The 21,242-nt window shown below is 44.6% G+C and overlaps 1 protein-coding gene across 1 annotated transcript in view; it reads right to left on the reverse strand.

The window, feature by feature from the left end:
• LOC135915258 (papilin-like) overlaps nucleotides 1-21,242 on the reverse strand; it is a 348,089-nt gene that overhangs the window by 81,717 nt on the left and 245,130 nt on the right. The window contains exons 41-44 of the mRNA XM_070521938.1: nucleotides 14,113-14,206; nucleotides 8,994-9,063; nucleotides 2,431-2,563; nucleotides 1,768-1,894 (exon numbers count right to left, since the gene is read on the reverse strand). Of these exons, the coding sequence (XP_070378039.1) occupies nucleotides 1,768-1,894; nucleotides 2,431-2,563; nucleotides 8,994-9,063; nucleotides 14,113-14,206 (424 nt within the window). The remainder of the gene's footprint in view (nucleotides 1-1,767; nucleotides 1,895-2,430; nucleotides 2,564-8,993; nucleotides 9,064-14,112; nucleotides 14,207-21,242) is intronic.

Raw genomic sequence — 21,242 nt, forward strand, 5'->3', positions numbered from 1 at the left:
TCGTCTTCTCCCTTCCATACACATGCCCTTTTTCCCCCTAACGATAGTTGTGGTGCACCATTTTCTAAATGTCTTAGTGCTTTAAGGCGGTTAACAAACCACAAGGTGCGCACATTTAATACCCATAATGTAATGAAACTGTAGCCACTGGCCCAGGATGCATGCAGTGGCATGTGAACTTTTCGTAGCATATTACATTGTGATGATAATCATGCTTGTGCTCAAAGAAGTTACAGCAACAGAGAGTTGGCTAATGCACGTGTCACCATTTCACTGAATAAGAAAAGCTTCCACTACCATCTCTCTCGTTCGTTTGTCAGTGTGCTTACAGACAAATAAGGCATCTGATAAAACTGAGTGACACCCACATTGACAGCAGTGCAACGCAAAAGCAGAACAGGCTGTCCCCTTGAGCGAACCGTGCGGCTCTCCGAGCCGAATGTTTATGCACCGGCCCATTTGCCCAATGTAACGCCTTCAATAAACAAACGGGAAGTCACATAGTAGTATATAACAGATGTCAGTGTTCCACTAAACATGGAATTCATTTTGTTCCCGGCAGATGTGGTGTGGTATATGTGATATCCCTTTCGTCTGCTGGAGGCACCTTACCGGGAAAATCGGCCAGTGCATAAACATTCGGCTCACAGAGCCCCACAGCTCGCTCAAGGGGACAGCCTGTTCTGCCCTTGCGTTCCACTGCTGTGAATGTGGGTGTCAACCAGTTTTATCAGATGCCTTATTTGTCTATAAGCATGCTGATAAGCTAACGAGAGCGATAGTGGAAACTTTCCTGATTCGGAGAAATCATGACACGTGTGTTAGCCAATTAATATCGCTGACTCTGCCCAACAGTGAAGCTAATCTGAAGAAACAATCTGATGTAACCACTGAACCCTACCGTCTGTGACTCTAATAACGAATGTTATAACATCTGATGTTGTTATGAATGTTATTACAATAATAATGAATGTAATAACAAATAGCAGATGCATACTCTTCGTTATTGTTTTCACTTTCCTTTCTTGTGTGCAACAAGTTTCAACTTGAAGTCAGCGCTCATCTTCACTTGTGCCCACGTCTTTTTGTTTTTGTTTATCTCTAAGCTACGTCACGAAGTCATAAAAGCTCAACCATGATTCCAGGCTTCTAAGCTTAATATAAAGTGTAAGGAAAAATTGCACTTTATGAAGTACATAACAAGGTTTGATGACAAGTCTGAAGTTTTGCTTTGTATGACTGCTGTTAATTAGTGTTATTTCTTGCATTAGAAGGCCCCAAACTCAGTAATAACCGATGTACTTAGTTATAACAAATAGTCTTTGTCTTTTCATGCTTTTCATATCAAATAGTCTTTTTATGTAATGCATCATCTATGAGAGGTTAGTATACACAATTAACAGTTCTTTCTTTAATTATGACGATTGGCCTGATGTGACCTTTTATTCAGGCTACAGGTCCAAACTGTTCATTTTTTCTGCAAAGGTTGTGCAGTGTATTTACAAAAATTGCAACTAGATAGACATATAATTTAACTAGACATGTAAACTTGGAGGCCTTAGGAATACTTAGCCTAAATTCGTGACTTAAGGGGTGGTGGCACGGGTGAAGCTGGAAATGAGGTAGTGACCCGACACTGACAGGAAGACGATGGCAGTGGCATGCTAACAATGGCGTAATGTAAAGCATTATTCAATCGATGGAATCATGTAGCAAAACTACGTTTCAAGCTTTTAACTGCTGTTATAATGGCTGTATTAAACTCACGTTGCAGGGCACGGTTCTGGGTTGCAGATCCTGGTGGCTTGGGGCTTGATTGTCGGGTTGCAGAGGTCGTCAGACACCTTTTCAAATGTGGTTGCACTCGTACAGTAGACGAGGCGGGTCTGAGCACCTGACAAAGCAGACCGCAAAGGGCAATTAAAAGACGCCAGCCCATAATGACGTTACTAGGTGAGCTAGTTATTGCATGTTTTGGAAGAAGACAGTATTCACGCACTCAGGACATTTAGTTGAGCACAAAGAATTTCGCTTTATCTGGAAGTGTGTGGCTTCCTGAGCAACATACCATGCACCACTAAGGAGCTCCTCATGTCGTAAGTCAACTGTGGCCATACTGGGACTACATTTGCCACCGTTTTGTTGCAATATCATGTTTAATTGGGCACAGGCGATTATTTAAAACGTTTGAGAACTATTACAAAAATATTCGTAATAATGAACAGTTACTATTTGATTCAAAAAACAAATTGAATAGAAGGATAAGGGATTGCTATTCTTAAGTTTCAGATATTTGCACACCCCAAAACTTATCAAGATAGGTGAACTGCCATTGAGAGATTATGTTAGCATGTAAGCTGCGTGCATACATTAAACACAAACATTGCGAGAAGGAGCAGCTGTGCACTTGATGAAAAAATATTCACGCACCTCCCCCGCAGGTCTGTGAGCATTCTCCGAAGTCTCCCGAGTTCCAGCTGTACATGTCCGGCTGCCGCCGACTGACACCGTGAGGCACTGAGTATTCATACGTGATACCCTGGTTCTTCTCCAGGTACAGAAGCTGCACGGAAAATCCATTCTCACCAATCATCATAGGAACAAAAACGAAAGTTCTTTCCACACAAGAGTACTAATAAGCTACAGAGGAAAGACACCCAAGTCTCCAGAAAGAAGACTTCGCGCTTTAAGCAAACCTTGTCCAAGTGATTCCTGCACTTTCTTAAGAGTGCTGCTTCTTGACCGAGTTGGAAATGTATACTGTGCTGGGCTGTGCATTGATTACAAGAACCAGAGCAAGACAAACGGATAAAGAAAAACACATTGCAATGACTGGAGATTATCACTTATATTTCCAAAATGGCGCATAATGAGCTACCAAAAGGATAAATGTGCGCGTGATGTCATAGAGGTGAAAGCCTTCATCAGCAAAGGGGCCAAGTGTATGAGTACACCATCAGTTTTGTTTTTGCAAAAAGAAATTGACTTTTTAACTTGTCAGTAAGATGGATAGGTTGCACCATATGGCATCATACAATGATGTACAGTGACGTGTAATATATGACCTGCAACACCATTGCCCATGATCAAAGGGACTTCAAGGCTACGCACTCACAGGGTAAGTTCCAGACCTAAACACGGCTTCAATTAGCGGTATTTATTAAACCGCTATTTCACATGTCGGAGCCACCACACAGCCCTGGAGCCCCTTCGACCACGAACAAGGGTGTTGCAACTCATATTACACGCGACTGTAAGCACATACATATAAAAAAACAGGAATTTTCAATGAATGTCAGTTGCTAGAGCCCTCCTTTGTGTTTACCTCTGTGCCTTACTATTCCCTAATCTTCAGAGCGTACACCAGCACAGTGTGTACTTCTCATTCCTCTGCATTGAATGAGTTGTTTAGAAAAGTTTCAGGATGGCTTTCCTGCAATGAGCACTGCGACAGACATTGCTGCCAACATGTTGCTAAAATTCTGGTTAATGTGCAGCTGGTGCATTGTCCTTGGTTTCTTGCATTCCTTGCCATTATATTAAACTCACGAAAACAAGCACAATGCAAGAGCAAGCAAGAACGCTGCCCAGTAATCACCATTTTAACAATGGTGATTCTGGAAATCTGCTGGCCTCCATAGTTTGTGAAATTGATGCCTGTTTTGGCACAACATAAGCACAAGTACTACAAGCATATGTAATGTTTCAGGAATGTCACAGACCGATCGAGCGTAGAGTTGTAATATTGATAACGCAAAGCTTGTAGCTTGTTCGAGTTAGTGAGAAAGCAGCAGTAGCGGACGGCATAAGCACAGTCTCGCGGCCTGCAGCTGTTAGCTTTCTGCACGTCAAGGAAGAAGACGATGTGTAACGAATTGCAAAGAAAGTTCTTGTTTGATAAAATATGGTGCAACAACCAGGCATCACAGAAAGAAAAAAAGACCGCACATTGCTGACCATGAAAACGACATAGGCACATGCAGAAATTCTTCATGCTGTGAAGTTATTGAAGAAGCGATGCACTGAAACGGAGTTCCACATCCTAAGCCTTCTTTTGCAAACTAAACCCCATGCTTCTGCTGTGACTTCCTGACACTAAATGTCATGGTATTCTACAAACTATCGCAAGGTACAAATCAGAGCACCTCTCCCAAGTAATCAACTGAGGGTACAGTTTTGAAGAGTGCAGTTGCCTAGATTGTTGTAGGGTCCCAACCTCACAGTGTACAAGCCAAAATCATACTGCTGTCATATTAAGTAGTGAAAGCAGAGATGAATGGATGCATTCTAGTTAGCTCAAACTTTTTTCAAATTTTATTTGTCTATGGCAGTAAACTTACTTCACCACACACTGCGTTTATGGCGACTGTCACATGCTGTACACTAAAAAGCCTTAAGTTATACAGCTTTGACGATCATGTGTTCCAACCAATTCAGCATTGGACAAACTGGGCTGTAAGATGACATTCATGTGCAAGGTATGAGCACTGGTTGACTTTATAGCAAACAGTTTCATCATAGAATTACAGGGTGTCTACCAAGTTGACATTTCGAAATTCCCTGAGTTTTCCAGGTTTTCCCTGAGTGATTCCGAACTGTTTTATGTCAAGACGAACTGAAACCATATCACCCGATGTGGTCACTCTCTAGTAAGCATAAAAACAGAACGACTGAATCAAATTTGAATACTAAGGAGTAGTGTCCATGTTATTCAAGAAGAGAATAAAAGGGAGGGGTTAGTAAAACGCACAGCAAATAAAATGTCTTCGAAAAAATTTCCAAATCGAATCGAACATTCTCAAATACGAATAAAAAAGAAAATGCATACAAAAGCAAATATTTTCGAATATGAGCTATTTCTATCAACTGATAGCAAGCTCAGTGGTATGACGCCCGAACTTTGTCACAATTGAGATTCTCTCTCAACAGCTCGTAAGTCAACCTCAACGGTCCTGACATACTCACAGCCCCCGCACGACGCCTCGTTGTTGTGTTTCGCTGCTTCAAAGAGTTTATTTTTGTTTGGATGAGGGACACTTGCATCTCGGCATCAGCCAAGACTTTTTCTTTTTAGCTCAAGCTCATTCAAAACGGCGGCAGCACGCTTCCTTTCCCGTTCAATCCTCAATGCATAGGTAATTTCTGTTCTTGTCCTTCCGCCACTCGTTTGCCCCACGGACCCTTTGAAGCATCTTCTTGGTCAGCTGCATAGTCCGCGTCCAATTTTTCGAACTCCCTAGGGGCCGCGAAAAGATCCGAAAAATCGGAGAGTTGGAAAAAGTAAATACATGCCATTTACTGCCCTTAAGGGCTCAAACCGCCACAGGCAATTTCGAAAACGCTCTGAACGCCTGTCGGCACATGTATTAGGCATATCGGTGCTCGTCCTGCGACGGGAAATACCGGGTGCACGCATTTGCAGTTAAGGAATACATACTGTGTCCCGCGGCAATAGTTCCTTCCCACGCTTGTTATGCTTCATTGCAATACTTTTGCGTATGCTTCACCAAGTAATATTTCTGTATGAAGCTGACTTTCGGAAACTGGCATTATGCAACGCATTGTGCTTTCCAAGCTTCTAAGCCAATCGCGAGGACAACAAAGGCGGAGTGCGCGCCGTTGCTCACAGCAGAAAATTCTTAATAAAAAATACGGCACCCAAAGGCAAGAAGCTTCATAGCGAACGTCGAAGCAGCTGGTGGTGGCTATGGCTTTCTGCGGATCTGCGTGCGAAGGCACCGGTTCGAGGCAGCGAGGTAATCAAAATTGCAGTGGTGGTGGCTTTGACTAATGCTGTTTCGGACCTGCGGTCATAGCAAAATGACCAGAAAATCGGACGGCGAAGAGTTCTTGCATCCGAAATTTCGGGCGTTCTGATACGTTGACTCTATGGGGTACGTGGTGGTGCCGCGAAGCCGTCCAAATTATCGAGAATCCAGAAAGACGGTCATTGACTGTACACTGGCAACTAATCCAGCCGACGACAGACAATCAAAGACGATTCATTGCAATTCCTGTCTGTTACTCGAGACATCATTACCGCCAGTTTCGACCCCATAAATAAAATTAGAGGTAATTTTCCATGATGGAGGCACAAATTCCCTGAGTTTTCCCAGAGTTTTTCCAGACTACTCAATTAGTCAGTTCCGCACGCTTATCCCACCACTACCTCAAAACATTCACCCAATCCATCACAAGGAACGCAGAGAGAAACGGAACGAGGCTCTTGAGAAGCGTTTCAAAAACTCGAAGGACGTGCTCTACGTTGATGCTGCAGACTATGGCAACGGCCGCATGGCCCTAGCTGTAGCGAGCGCTGAATCAAGATTGATAGCCAGTGGCACAGTTCCAACGGATTGCTCTAGGATTGGAGAAGAATCTGCCATAGCACTTGCAATTGCAAGTACTTCAGCCAAAATTATATTCAGCGACTCTAAGGTTGCGGTGATGAACTTTGCCAGAGGCAGAATTTTTCCCAAAGCCAACAGAATCCTGCAGACCTGCAGAGATAACAGGAAAATTGAAATAATCTGGGCACCTGCGCACGCCTCCCTCGCTGGGAACGAGGTGGCCCACGAATTAGCTCGAGGACTTATATTCCGAGCTGGTGGGCTAGCCGAAGGCTTCACGGGGCGGGACCGCTTAGCGTGTTACAGAGAGATCACAGAACACTACAGACTAGGGCCGGTTAAATATCCTCCGGCTGATATATCCTTAAACAAGAGCCAGGCCTCCACTTGGCGTCGGTGTCGTGCAGCCTCTACTACCCGGGTCAGTACTCCAGCCAGTGTAAGCTATGTAAAGCCAGGGCTAATCTTAATCACATTCTGTGGGAATGCCCACAGGCTCCCTCTGAGGGAAGAATAAAGTCTTTCTAACAATGGGAGACCTTAATACTCAGCTCCAATCCGGAGATTCAACTGAAGACCGTCCGACTGGCCGAAACCGCGGCTAGGGTCCAAGGAGTACTGGTCGTCGTCTAGGTGGGAAGGCTTAAAGCCTTCCCTACATCTGTTGGACAAATAAAGTTTTACAATCCAGTCCAGACTACTCAAAATCCCTGAGAATTCCCGGTTTTCCTGGTTGGTAGGCACTCTAAATCTAAGTACATGGGTGTTTTCGCATTTCGCCCCCTTTTAATATGCGGCCGCCATGGCCAGGATTCGATCGCGCAACCTCGTGCTTGGCAGGCCAACACCATAGCAACCAAGCAACCACGGCGAGTAGACCAGCAAACGGTGGTGTACTTGCAGGAAGCCCCAAAACAAGCCAACGTCAGTGGAACAATTGCCTGAAGAGTGTCTCACCCTCATTCAGTGATATTTTTTTTGGGGGGGGGGGGGTGGACAATCACCTCTGATGGAAAGACGCCGCTGGCTTTCTTTGAACAGGCAGGCAGCGTGAACAGTGCAAGTTATATGTTAGCTGTCCTGAAGAAGGATGTCCTGTCTTGGGCCAAGCCACACTTTGGGAACCGTCGGTGGACGCATCAGCAGGATTCCACTCCGGTTCACAAGTCGAAGGTGGCGCGACAATGTTGCACAAGAAACCCTCCCTGATTTCATTTCCACTTTAGAAAGGTTCTTAAACAGCACGGATCCAAGCCCGCTTCACTATTCAGTCTGGTTTATGTTAAAAAAGCACATTCTGCTCTACTTCTCACCACCATTTGGCTGACCTTCCTCGGACATTAGAAAAAAGAAGCAAGGAGTGAATGGGACTAACACTACATCCGTGCCGCGTCATCCATACATTTCCGAAGTGACTCGAGGCTTGCACAGCCACAAAATGTGGGCGTTTGGAAAAGTAGGTTTGGGGATTTGTGTAAGTAAAGCACGACGCATTACATTGTCATAAACGTCATTTTGCTACAGCAAATCAAGCCATAAATATTGTATTTTGCAACACTGTTGCAACAGATGGTGTATCTGAATTTGACATCAGCAAGTCAAGGACCTGCTGGGAACATAGCAGGTCCTTGACAGAAGAGCGTGCGCTCAGCACGGTGGCAGAAGACACTAAAACCTACCGCGACAAAATTGTATGCCGGACAGCACTTGGTTACGCAGGCATCACTCCATCTGCAGGCTTGGAATGATGCCTGACACCTGCGAAAGATGCCGAGAGCGAGTGGGGCTATACTAATACAGGTACAATCAAATTAGGAAGGCCCACTAAACTTGAACAAAGACATTCCCTCCAGTACAGGAATTCGCTTCCCTGGTGATGTGTTCGGCCGCAACCTTCCTGATGATATATACAATTAACCCAAGGCCTTCACATGGGCAATTGGAGATCGCAGGCAGAGGCTTTCGTCCCACAGTGGACATAAAATAGGCTGCTCATGATGATGATATTTGTCACACGCTGTAAACAACCTGTAAACGAACACGGACTGGAATAGAGTGGTCGGTTATATATGCACTAATCCTACCACGTAACTCACGCAACTGCGGATCACACTAGGCTTTTGGAGCTATCCGGGCCTGTCAGCCCCAGCACTGCCCGAGGCAGTGCTTTCAGCCAATGAGATGCGCATATATATATATATATATATATATAGGGTGTCTTACAGCCCTGGACAGTCCGAGACGACCAATCAGAGGCCCACTCTCCGGGATCAGCCCAGGGCAGTAATCTTGTAGCGATGCCTACCTCTCGATTCTATGCCAGTCTTATCATGCACCGCTCACGGCCGGCCGATCCCGTTGATAATGCAGGCGGAGCGATGCTCTGGCCACTGACCAAGCGAGATAAGACATTACCATCGGGAAAGACACCGCCACAAAATAGCGGCCCATGTTACTGTTTGTCTCCAGGATCAGTCCATCTAGCTTGGCGAAAAAGCGACTGAGCCGACACGCCAAACCCCTTGGAGGAAGGGCAAGGAATCAAGATGATTTGTTTTATTTCAAAAATTATGCGCTTGAAGGCGTATATCTGTTGTAGATAGATAGATGGGTAGATCAACAGGCTGTCCTTTGGCAACTTACGTGTCTCCTGCCATCTGCCAGCGAGTCTAGCAGCAAGAGGAACGCCGCTAGGAGCACAGCTCCCCAACTCCTGCAAATAAAGAATGAAAGAAGCTTAAAAACAACAGAAATTTTGGGGGCAGGGAAACGGTAAATGAACGATAACAAAAAACAACATATCAGGAAAATCGTACAAAGTGTAAACAGGGAATGCAAGTGAACAAGAAAATAAACCTACTACAAGGAGCGTCAAGAAGAACATGCCGAGCAGTGTTATTTTATTTGGTGTCGGGCCTACACTCCAGGCTTCAGGCACGAGTGGGAACAGAAAGAAATATGTTGCGATGAATAAGACAAATACGGCCCGAAAAGAAGCTGCAAACCGAGAAACAACAAAGCGAGGCGCACTCCAAGCACATATACAGAGGCACGCCAACCAACAGAAAGAAAAGAAACAGAAACGACGTACAAGGAACAACTTTGTGAACATGCATTCACGGATTGCATCAAGCAAGAAACAGTGCAGAGGAACAACTAAACAGGATAGGAAAAATACAATCCCCGGTACGACTTTCTTTCACGGTGCGGTCGAGCAGACGCATACTTAAGTTTCACGCCTGTCCTCTGAGGACACAAGCAATGGGTGGAGGTCGCGGAGGGTTCAAGAAGGCGATTAACTCGCGAGAGAGCATGTAAGTGTGGCAGTCAACCGCAACATGCCTAATCCTCGCGGCTTGAATTCCACTTGGTCCGACGTGACAGATGTCCTCATTCTGTCAGTCGCCCACGGCTTGGCCCGCAAGCCACGCTGGACAAGCACTGTCCTGGACATGTTCCTACGGGTGGGCTTACCCGCCGCGGTTGCTCAGTGGCTATGGTGTTAGGCTGCTGAGCGCGAGGTCGCGGGATCGAATCCCGGCCATGGCGGCTGCATTTCGATGGGGGCGAAATGCGAAAACACCCGTGTACTTAGATTTAGGTGCACGTTAAAGAACCCCAGGTGGTCGAAATTTCCGGAGTCCTCCACTACGGCGTGCCTCATAATCAGGAAGTGGTTTTGGCACGTAAAATCCCCATAATTTTTTGTGGGTGGGCAGCGCAACCCGGACGAAAGACGAGAGGAAGTACACAATACGAGCGCACACTAACAACTGGTTTATTATTTCAAGCAACGGACTATAATAATGTAGAAAATGTAAACACGTGTAAAGTGACGTTTACAAGGGTGTTAGTTTATCTTGCCATTCAAAAATTCAGTTTCTTTATCGTGCTGAGTGATAGAAGTCTGGCTGACGCATGCGCCTGAGTTCACATGCATGTAGTAGGCTTCTACAGTCTCGCGGTTAATTTGATGCTTATTTTTATACAATATTTCCGTTTGTTTAAACATGCGTTTGCATGCGCAAACTCTAAAATGAGCGGCCAGATTAGAACCTGTTTCATTCCTGATCGCACCTTGGTGCTCCCTAAGGCGGATGTTAAGGCAGCGCCCGTCTGCCCAAAGTACATTTTGCCGCATGACAGTGGAATGATGTAGACCACACCCACCAAGCATACCACTAGCTGCCCCCAGTGTTTTACGCGGCATGTAGCTTTGGACGCCTGTTTCGGTCTATTGACAAGATTGCAAATCTTGTTTAACGAGTTCTTTGCTGAAAAAACCACTTGAACACCATATTTCATGGCTGTCTTTTTTAATCCATGCCCCATCTGATGTACGTAAAGGATGACTGCGTACTTTTTAACTTTTTCGATCTGTGTTTGGGGTGCATCCCCTTTTTTCAATTTTCTTCGCTAGCCCTTCACATATTGACACGATAATAGATTTAGGAAAACCGGCCATCTCTAGACGATTGACTTGCTGCGAAAAGCTCAGATTGGCGAGGTGGTGGCATGACTTTCTGAGTGCGGACCCCAAACACTTCATAGCTATTCCTCTTTTCACAAGTTTTGAGTGTGCCGAGGCGTAATTTAGAATTGGTTTGCTTGTCCTGGGGTTATATTGCCAACAAATATGTTGCGCTGTTAATCTTAACTGCAAATCCAAAAATTGAATTTCATTATTACTGGGCAGTTCATGAGTAAATCTGAGACTCATCCCTTCTTTATCAAAGGCTGCGAGAATATCTCCAATATCTTTGGAACTGTTTTAAGAGCGGATAACTACCAGGTAGTCGTCAACAAACCTGAAGCACTTGATCAAAGTTCCTGCCAAGACGCTCTCGAGTGCCCGGTCAAGCATGGCTTCAGAGCAGGGTTGTCCACTGTTACCCAACTGGCAGAAATCTTTCATGACCTCGCAGAGGGAATCAATCATCAAAGCCAAACTGATATAATTTTTTTTGATTACTCAAGGGCTTTTGATCGCGTGGCACATGCTAAACTGAATTTCAAATAAACAAAATACTTGGCGATGGTCCCGTTACAAGGTGGATAGCCAGCTACTTATCGGAACGCCGACAATATGTGCAATACAATGACCATGCTTCTGATATCGTTCCGGTCATTTCTGGCGTGCCGCAGGGCTCTGTGCTAGCACCCTTTTTATTAATTTTATACATAAACGACATAACATACCACGTTGATGTGAAGGTGCGTCTCTGCGGATGACTGCGTGCTATACCAAAAAATAAACACTCATGCAGACCAAATAAGGTTAAACACAGCTTTGGGCAACGTCCTAAAGTGGTGCAATACATGGCAAATGGCAATCAATATGGAAAAAACTGTAGTGATGTCTGTCACAGAAAAGAAAACAAAACTTAATTTCTCTTACGGTACTGGTAACGGCGTTCTCAGAACAGTAACTGAAAAGAAATACCTTGGCGTGATCATTTCTGATAATCTCAGCTCTAAAACCCAAGTACAAAACATTACCAAAAAAGCAATGAACAGTTTATACTTCCTTAAGCGCACCTTGCGCTTTGTGACTTCAGATACCAAGTTACTCGCATATAAAGTCCTTATCCGTCCAATCTTAGAATATGCAAACGTCGTCTGGTTTCCATATATGCAAAAAGGTGTACACATGCTCGAATCAGTTCAACGAAAAGCTGTTCGTTTTATCTACCATAGATACCGGCGCACTGATTCTCCCACAGAGCTGCTTTCCTACGCAAGCCTAGACACCTTATCAAGCCGCGTCACGCTCCATAGACTCAAGTTTCTTTATCAATTAATTCAAAACGCATTTAACATGGATCCTGCTACTTACATTAGTCTTAATCGTTCTAGAGAAACACGTCACAAGCATGACTTTACGATTAATGAATACTCTTGTGCTTAGAACACATATTACTTTTCCTTGTTCCCTCGAGCCATAATAGAATGGAACAGCCTAGACAAATCCATAACTGCGCAGGATTCCTTGGAAAAGTTCCCTGAGCTCGCAGCCTCGTCAGTCTTGTCAACAATCCAGACCTGATGATCATGTTCAGACTGTATTGACTTTGTGTTGTTGCCTACTCGGTGTGTAACTGGCGTATTACGGTACTGTACTGTATACTGTTTGTATTGTTGCCCACTTGATGTGTAACTGGCATATTATGTACTGTACTGTATACTGTATTCCTGTATCTTGCTGATCAATCCACTCCTGTAACAGTCCCAGTGGGACTAACAGTATGTTACATAAAAATAAATAAATAAAAACTGTGCCGAGAAAGATCTCGCTAAGAATTGGTACGACCTGAGAGCCAATGCAGACTCCCTGCTTCTGAATCATAATTTCATTATCCCAGATAACGAACGTAGAATTTAAATAGAAAACCAAGAGTTCGAGAAAAGACTGAACCGGGGCGCCACTCTCATTTCTAAACTTTAACTCGTCGTTTTCCATAATGCAATCTTTGATTGTATTCATAAGCTGATTTCTAGGAAGGGAATAGTTTAAATCTCTAACGTCGATTCTGAAAGCTGTACATACTGAACGCACCCCTGCTTGTAAAAACCTAATGGAATCTTCCGAGTTTATTATTTTGAATGGGTCTTCTACCTGGAGCCCTGTTAAATTCTGCTGAATATAACCAGAAACTACTTATTGCCATGTGTTTCTCTCAGGCAAAATTGTGCGTAAAGGTTGGTCGGGTTTATGCGTTTTTATCGCAAAGAAAACCTCAAGGTTCAACCCCTGACTTTTGTACACTGCACCAGACAGACGCTCAAGGTTCAATTCCATCAACAATTTCTTTGCTTCATATTTGAATTTCCTAGGTTGAACGTGTGCCTTCTTGAAGTTTTACGTGTATATATATATATATATATATATATATATATATATATATATATATATATTCCAACGTCCGGCTCAGAAGTCGAACTGAAGTAAGCCCGGCAATGCGAGCATTAACTAGCGAATATAGAGTGCTAAACGATAACACATTTTCCTGTACAAAAACCATTTAAGACTTTCCAAAGTGAAGGACTTTTTTATGCTATATTTGCATGCAGACGCTGAGGCATACAAAAACGGGATGACAGAGGTCGACGTCCTGGCTTTACTTTTTGTGCGTAGGCTGGTCTTCGTAACCTTTTCTAAATATTGTGAATAAGCTGCAGAGGTTGCGAATTAACGTTACCTTGATTCATATTTAAGTTTTAATAATGGCTAAGTTTGAGAACGCAAAAAAATGAAACGTTCCTGTGCTTAGATTCAGGTACACGTTAAGGAACACCACGTGGTCAACTTTATTGCAAAGCTCTCTAATTCATATTATAGAGTTTAACGTGCCAAGCCCACGATCTGATTATGAAGCACATCATAGTGGGAGACTCCAGATTAATTTTGACCACCGGAAGTTTCTTAACGTGCACCCAAATCTAAGTATACGGATGTATTTTTTTTTCTGCATTTCGCTTCCATTCAAATGCGGCCGCCATTCGATCCCACGCCCTCGTGCTTAGCAGCGATTTTTCTAATGTGAAGTCTCTCACACCCAAGTAGTTGTATAGGAACAGCATATTAAATGGATCCAGATAAACGTACGATAACGGCCTTTCATTGTGGTCGCGAATACTTGGCGGCGACGTTTAAAGAGAATCCAAGTGAGGGGTCATTGCGGGAAAGTCATGCTCGATAAACACAAATACGCAATAAAAACGGGTAGATTCAAGGCACACAAAGAGCGCAGTGTCAACTCACGAATGTGCCCTGGAAGCTGCCATGCACTGCTCTCGTGCGGTGCGGCGAAGACGACCATGTGATTTTGACACAATTCCAGCGGGCTGCCCTCGGTCTGAGAGCAAATAACGAAGAAGGCGCGTCGATATATGCGTCCCTTTAGGTCCGGAGACGAGACGTGCGTGAAAAAACCCGAGGCATACTCATTAACAGAATGGAGAAAGAAAAAATAATAAAAATACTACAGACGTTGGTAAGGAAATGAACGAATGTACAGTACAGATGTCGGGCGAAGAACTTGGGCCTGTATCGTCGCGTCCGAACTGCGCCAAAGCGCCGACGAAAGGATCGGTTTTCAAAGAAATCGGGGAGAACCACCCCCTCCCTCCACTTCCCACCTACTTCTCCTCCTGCCGCTGTCGTAAGAACCCCACCCCCTTTCCCTCTCTGTCTTACACGCGGCTCGCGGTCGTTCGTGAAACAATGTATCTGTCTACGACATCCTGTGCCACGTGATCGCGTGACGTCACCCATAGAGTCCCATTCTTTCCTTCTCAGCATAGTGGCTCTTTATCCGTAATCAACTGCCACCCGCTTTTCTTTCTTCTTCCATTTCCTTCCTTCCTTCGTTCCGCCACTCGTTCGCAGCTCCATTTTCATTCAGTTGTTGTAACTGCCGAGCGGAAGATTTCATTGACACTGTGCACGATTCAAGAAAGCCTGGAAACACCACACTCCATTGAATGTCGGTTTTAAAAGCACTAACTCCTTAGTAACTCCTTTTCCACACATTGAAATGCACTGACAACGTTCTCGTACCACCCCTCAAGGGAGTAGAGTCACTCTGTCGGTGTGCAGAGCAAATTGACACCATCGAGGATTGCGAGACCTACCAGAAATTAAGAGTAGCACGCGTTGTTAACCCTCGCTTAAAGGACCTTCTAGGACAATTTACTGTTCTTTAAGAGTGTATTGCTCTGATTTTCTAATTAAGTTAGGCGAAGGTTAAGGAGTCTAAAGGTAAAGGGAATTCTTGCGATCCCTTTCCTGGAGGTGTGGGCTCGTTCTAATATAACGCCAGGGTCCTCCTTTTTCCGGGAAAAACCCGATAATTCGTGACGTTTGCACCCCGAAAAACAGAGTAAAAATCAGGTTAAATCCGATTACTACGTGACGTTTGTCCTAATGTCAAGGATACTAATAAATTCAGCTGTAACAAAACTAATGAATGCTGCCCAACTATTGTGAGCAAGGGGTCAAGAGATAACACATTATTAACATTATTAATATATGAACATGGTGCACATCTCGTTTTCACTTCATATCTACACGATAATCAGCATTATATATATATATATATATATATATATATATATATATATATATATATATATATATATATATATATATATATATATATATATATATATATATATATATGTAAATGTATACTTGTATATATTTGTGGCTGAGGATGTCATGCTGGCCCTGGTGGTAAAATAAACAAAAAGAGAGTACGACGTGCATTGAATTTGCACAGTATATTTATCTAATGTTTCGGCTGGTGGACAAGCCTTTGTCAGCATGAGCGAAAGCCAATGTATCCACATCTTCTCTGCTCGGCACTTTTTCTTCCTCATCCATATTTTACAAATGAATTTAAATAATTGCCTCGAACACCCTACCTCACATCCTCCACAGTTACAGGCTACAGTGTGTATGAAGTCACGAGTCTTCTATGCAGAGCATGACGGGATCATGCAGATGACCGCGATGAAAGCGTCGAGGAGTCAACGAACGTGAGCTAGTGCACTGTACCACTTTCCTGGTTAGGATAGGCTAAGGACTCTTAAAGCAAAGGGTGTCCTAGCGGTCCTCCTGTTACTAGACCGTACAAGTTTTTTGACAAACCTAAATGAGCCCGACCAGAAGGTTCGTCAAACTTTCTACGAATGATATATCGCCTGGATATGGTGAATGCTTTTTACGCCTGTTGGAAGAGTTTCGCAATGTTTCGTTGCGACTCTGGAAAGCCAAAGGGAGTCTTCAGAATTCCTTTTTCGTGGGAGTACAGCTGCTTGCTGCATATTTTGACTCCTTTTCGAGAGTTGTAGCGCACTCACCACACACGTCTTCCCCCTCAACGAAGTAAGCTCGCTCTAAGCACGGGTAAACGCATTCATCGGGAAGTGTGCCAGACGGAGCTTCAAACCATGGTAGAAAATTCTGCTTGTTGGTGCACTCCTAAACAAATGTACACCCTTTGGGGTGTATATCTGCCACACAACAATAATCGTCATCTGCTTTGCTGGTGTTTCCGTTCTTGAAAACGCTGCACTTGCTACTTTCCTGTCGAGAATGCTGTCATGCCGATAATGTACATGTCGTTCGTGACTTGGAAGTAGCGGGCTCGCAGCGTTAAACAAAGGAAATGCGGACAAGACAGATGACGACTATCGTTGTGTGGCAAGATACGACCCAAAGGATGTAATTTTGCTTAAGAGTGTGTTGCACAGTTCAGAATCTGCAAAACATGTGCTGTCCTTCGCATTAGGCCTTCGTCTAAACGCTGGTGCTCCAGAATCAGTTGAAGATTGTGGAAATTATGAAGACTGTAAATGAATTGACTTACCCGTGGGCTTTGGTATCCCAAAGCAATACAGAGGCTACAATATACGCTATATCGGAGGACTCCGGATCAATTTCGAAACACCCAGGGCGCTCTGTAATGTACACCTAAAAAAAAGTACAGCAGCGTTTTTTTTTTGCATCCTACCTCGCCAACGGCATGCGGTCACTGCCTGCCGGGGATCGCACCCACGACCTTGCGCTCAGCAGCAGAATGGCACTGCCGCTGAGCCACCAATTTCATGTATACCTCGTCGTGGAGTGAGCGAAAAATCTCGACATGGAGTCAAATGCTTGTATAGCAAACAATTACTCCTTCCTAAAAATAAGATTCGCCACAATGTTCCTTGCCCTCCTATGAGTGAAAGAATATCGCCATTTCCTACCGAACTGCGAGGAAACGTCCCATTTCTTCACAAGACTGAACCAATATTTCGCGTTCTTTTTTTTTGGCCAGGGAACGGACATTTCGGTGGCCGTTGTTATCAGTGTGATTACGTCGAACACTAGAAGGAGCAACAACTCTTGTCGTAATGGTGACGCAACCGGGCGATGGTGTAATCAGCATAACTTCAAAACTGAAGATGGCATCCTTTCGATGTGACGAGTACTGATGTGACGAGTTCCTTCGGTTGCCCTCTCGTGATTCATTGGCACCCGCGCCTTTCGTCACGGCCACCACTGCGCCGGGGTGGGACCACAAAATGCGCATACGTCACGCTCTTGTTAATCATTCGAATACTGAGTGGAATCTTCTGCTAGCGTAGAACAGTCGACAAGGTCACTCGTTTCGGTCATTCGAGGAATGAATGGCCGTTGCCATAGCAGCGCTTGTAATAGACAATGCCCCTGTCATCTGCTCATAATGTCGTCGCTCGCCGAACATGAGTGGCTATGGCGGGGGTCCCGTTTTTCGAGATTAAAACGCAATGTACCGTTGTAGAACGTTACCGATGTTAATTATTTAAGACAATTCTAATCAGTGAAAGTAAATGTTGTGCCTGCGCTGTGATAAACATAAATGCTGCTCATGTTTTAATTGCTGAATGATGTGAGCGCATTTGTTGAGAATGCTCGCCGTTTCACATAGTGCTTATGGAATCATGTTCAGTGTTTGGCCTATGGCTTGGCGCTCACAAGCCACGATGACTGCTCCTATTGTCGCACTTTTGGAGTCTCTCGAGCAGCCTCGGCGAGAGTTCCACGGGCACTTCAGGCTCTCAAAGGACACTGTGCGATGGCTCTGCGCGAAACTGGAGCACACCATCAGTTGCCTTCGGACCGCTGGCACAACGACGCAAGAGGTGCTTCAAGCTCTCCGTTTGCTTACGACGGGGAGCTTCCAAAGATCAATTCCAAAGGGATGACAAAAAAAGGAAGAAATGTTCGATGAAGGCAATGTGGGTGTCGATCTCTTCTCCGTCACTACAGTACATCGATTGATAGGTTTCCATTTTCTTGTGGAGAACCACGGTAGCTGTGGAATCTCTGTAGATATATCCCAAGATATTCCGATACACCTCCTGTACTAACCTTGATTACGCGATGCCCCCATGACAGCTCGTATCTCTACTGAATCAAATGCCTTTTTCATAATCTATGAAAGCCACAATCTCCGCAGTTGACTTTCAATGCTTGTACGCACACCAGTTCCGCAATTCAATTCAGAGGCACCGCTTGCGTAAGAGAGTATTGTGGCATGTTCTTTTGAGCCCAGCGAGTCGCAAGCCTTTTTTTTTAACGCGTCCTGAACTGAAAACATGTGACCTCTGCCTAATGACTGGCAGCTTGCATTGTAGTACACGTTTTTCTGTATTTGAAAGAGGAGGAAACGTTGGCGAAAGAGGGCGGTAGGGCAACCTCCTTCTTTTCAAGGATGATGACACAGCGCTAAACTATTGTACACGTGCCGACACTTTCACTCTGAATCGAAAACAGTAGCAACGCTGTTTATGCAGTTATCTGTACGAATATCTGTACTGATTTGGCTCAATTCAGAGCAAGGACCATATTTGCGAAACAACTATGGCAACTTCCTTGCGAACCCCACAGCTACAGCCTCTGCCCCTCTATACGCATGTCGACATTCTACACTTCAAATTACAACGCACTCGTGTGTGTCCGCTTTCCAACGCTAAGCAACAATTACTGAAAGAGAGCATTAGAGCAACTTCCTTCCAGCCAAGAGTGTTGCGACGGATGTTAGATTGCACTAGTAAGCTGAACTGAGAAGAAAGTACTACGTTGTTGATATAGCTCCGGATCTGAAAGATTGCACGCATTCACACTTTAGTGGATGTACAGACGCAATTTGTGCAACGAGCTTAGCGTATCTCCATCCAGGCCGCGAATGTCTCACGTCCCGCCGAATTGAAAACATGTGTCCATGTCGCCATATTTTCGAATTCAAGTATTTGAGCAGTTTCGCGTTTCGACGCCGAGGGCACCGTTAGCAAAAAGGAAGGTTGCGCAAACTTCCTTTCTTTCTACTTCTAGCGGGCAAAGGGGGAAAGAATAAGCCATCTTGCCATCTCTAAAGATGTCAGTAAAGAGTTGCTTCTGTGATAGGGTCACTTCCTGCGAAGAGCAAATTTTTATGGTAGAAAAAGTTTAATTCTGGGAAATTGCTTTTAAAGAACTTGTGTGCATATTTTGTCCTTAACTTTGCATGGTTTATCCTGCCTTTCAGAACTGCCGTCTCTAGAGGGAAATTGGGCTTAACGTGGTCAAATTTTTTCACTGCGAGCTTTGCCCTAAATATGTTCAAAAGTGGTTTTCAATGCAGCATCGGCGCTGCACTGTCCGTAGCATTGTTTCGGTGGGAGTTCCGGTTTATCATGATCAAAATTATGGGTTTCAGTGATAGTTTTGATTTTAGCATGCTCAAAAGCACGTTCTTAGGTGGGTGTTCGGTTTAGTATGGTCAATTTTCTCACTAGGAGGTTAGGCTTAAGTACGATCAAGAGCACGGACTGACCACTTTGGAGAGCTTCGGCTTTGAATAGTCCGAAGCACGGTTTCCAGTGGCAGCTCTGGCTTAGAATGATAAAAATTCTCGCTTTAAGTTAAATGTTTGGCTTCGGCATGCTTGGTGCTAAACGAGATCTTCGTCTACCCAGAGTGAAATACTTTTATTGGGAGATTGTGTTTAATGTCGTCAAAAGCATAGCTCTTTTCAATAACGCTTCGGCTTCGCAGTGTCCGAAGCCCAGTTTTAACCCTTTGAGTGTCGAATTATTTTGAAGAAAACTTTCCCAGGTGGTCAAATTATTTTATTGCGGATCTTAAATGTCCAAGATGTATAAAGTCGGGAATAAATAGTAAAAAAAATTAGGAACAGTATTTTGGTGTCGGCATCACTCAGAACTGCAAAATGTTCAATAGTATTTCAGAGTGTGGTATCCTTGAAACACGAGTCTCCGCACAGCCGCAGAGAGCGAGAATACCTCATGAGCGGCGGTGATAAACGAGCTAAGAGCAGTGCCAATCAAGATAGAAATCAACTTCCGCCGCCCCTGCGATAGCATGCCGACACAGATAAAAATCACGTTTCGCGCGCCTCCGTTGCGGCGGAACCGAAACCGCGTTGCCGCTGAGAGCGAGAATACCTCGCGAGCGGCGGTTATAAACAAGCTAAGAGCAGCGCCAATCAAGATAGAAATCAACTTTTCCCGCATCTGCAAGAGAGTGTCGACAGGGAGAAAAATGACGTTTCGCGCGCCTCCATTGCGATCACGCGGCGAAACCGAAACCACAAAAGGGGTGTTGCCGCAGTTTGCGCGACGACGCGCTGAAGCTAGAAGTCAGTTATGTTTATCTCCCCAAGAAGGTAGCACAAATTTCAAACGCTTCTTGTAAGTCCTAAGAGGTGGCAGTACCTCCCAGTGAGCGTGCATCGTCATTATGGCGCGAAATTTCAAACGGAGGGTCGAAACCGTACCCGTACGGCTAAGACCTTGCGGGACACAAAACCGCCGCCGTACATGTACGGCGAAAACCGTCAAAGGGTTAAGTCGAAGCTCCGGCTGTAGTTTTCCCTTTTCAATGAAAACATTGGCTTCTGCATGGTGAAAAGCACGGTTTTAGGTGGGAGTTTTGGTTTAGACTGAATCATGACATGGTTTTAAGTCGGATGGTTCGGTTTCAAAAACTCCAAATCACGGTCTACATGCAGTGTGGTCGCGAAAATTGTGCTTAGCATGATCAGAAGCGCTGGCTTCAACTTGAGCCTCGGCTTAGCATTGTCCTAAACATGGCTCCCAACGAGTACTTAAAGGCTTACTCCTTAGACGACGTCACATATATAGAGCGCACAGGCCTTCTGCTCTGTGCAAGGCATTAATTGAACCCAGCACCTCACGCTGAGCAGCAGCCAGCCAGAGCTGCTAAAAACGGTCGCTGCAGGTAAACCATAGTGCTCCCTAGAAAAAAAATTCCATAAAGGCAATCCTCGAGGGAGTCCTGGTCGTATAATTCAGGGTTGAAAACAGAATTTAACAATAACACAGGGGACGAAGAAAGAA

The sequence above is a fragment of the Dermacentor albipictus genome, chromosome 7, assembly GCF_038994185.2.
Source record: "Dermacentor albipictus isolate Rhodes 1998 colony chromosome 7, USDA_Dalb.pri_finalv2, whole genome shotgun sequence".
Lineage (NCBI taxonomy): Eukaryota > Metazoa > Arthropoda > Arachnida > Ixodida > Ixodidae > Dermacentor > Dermacentor albipictus.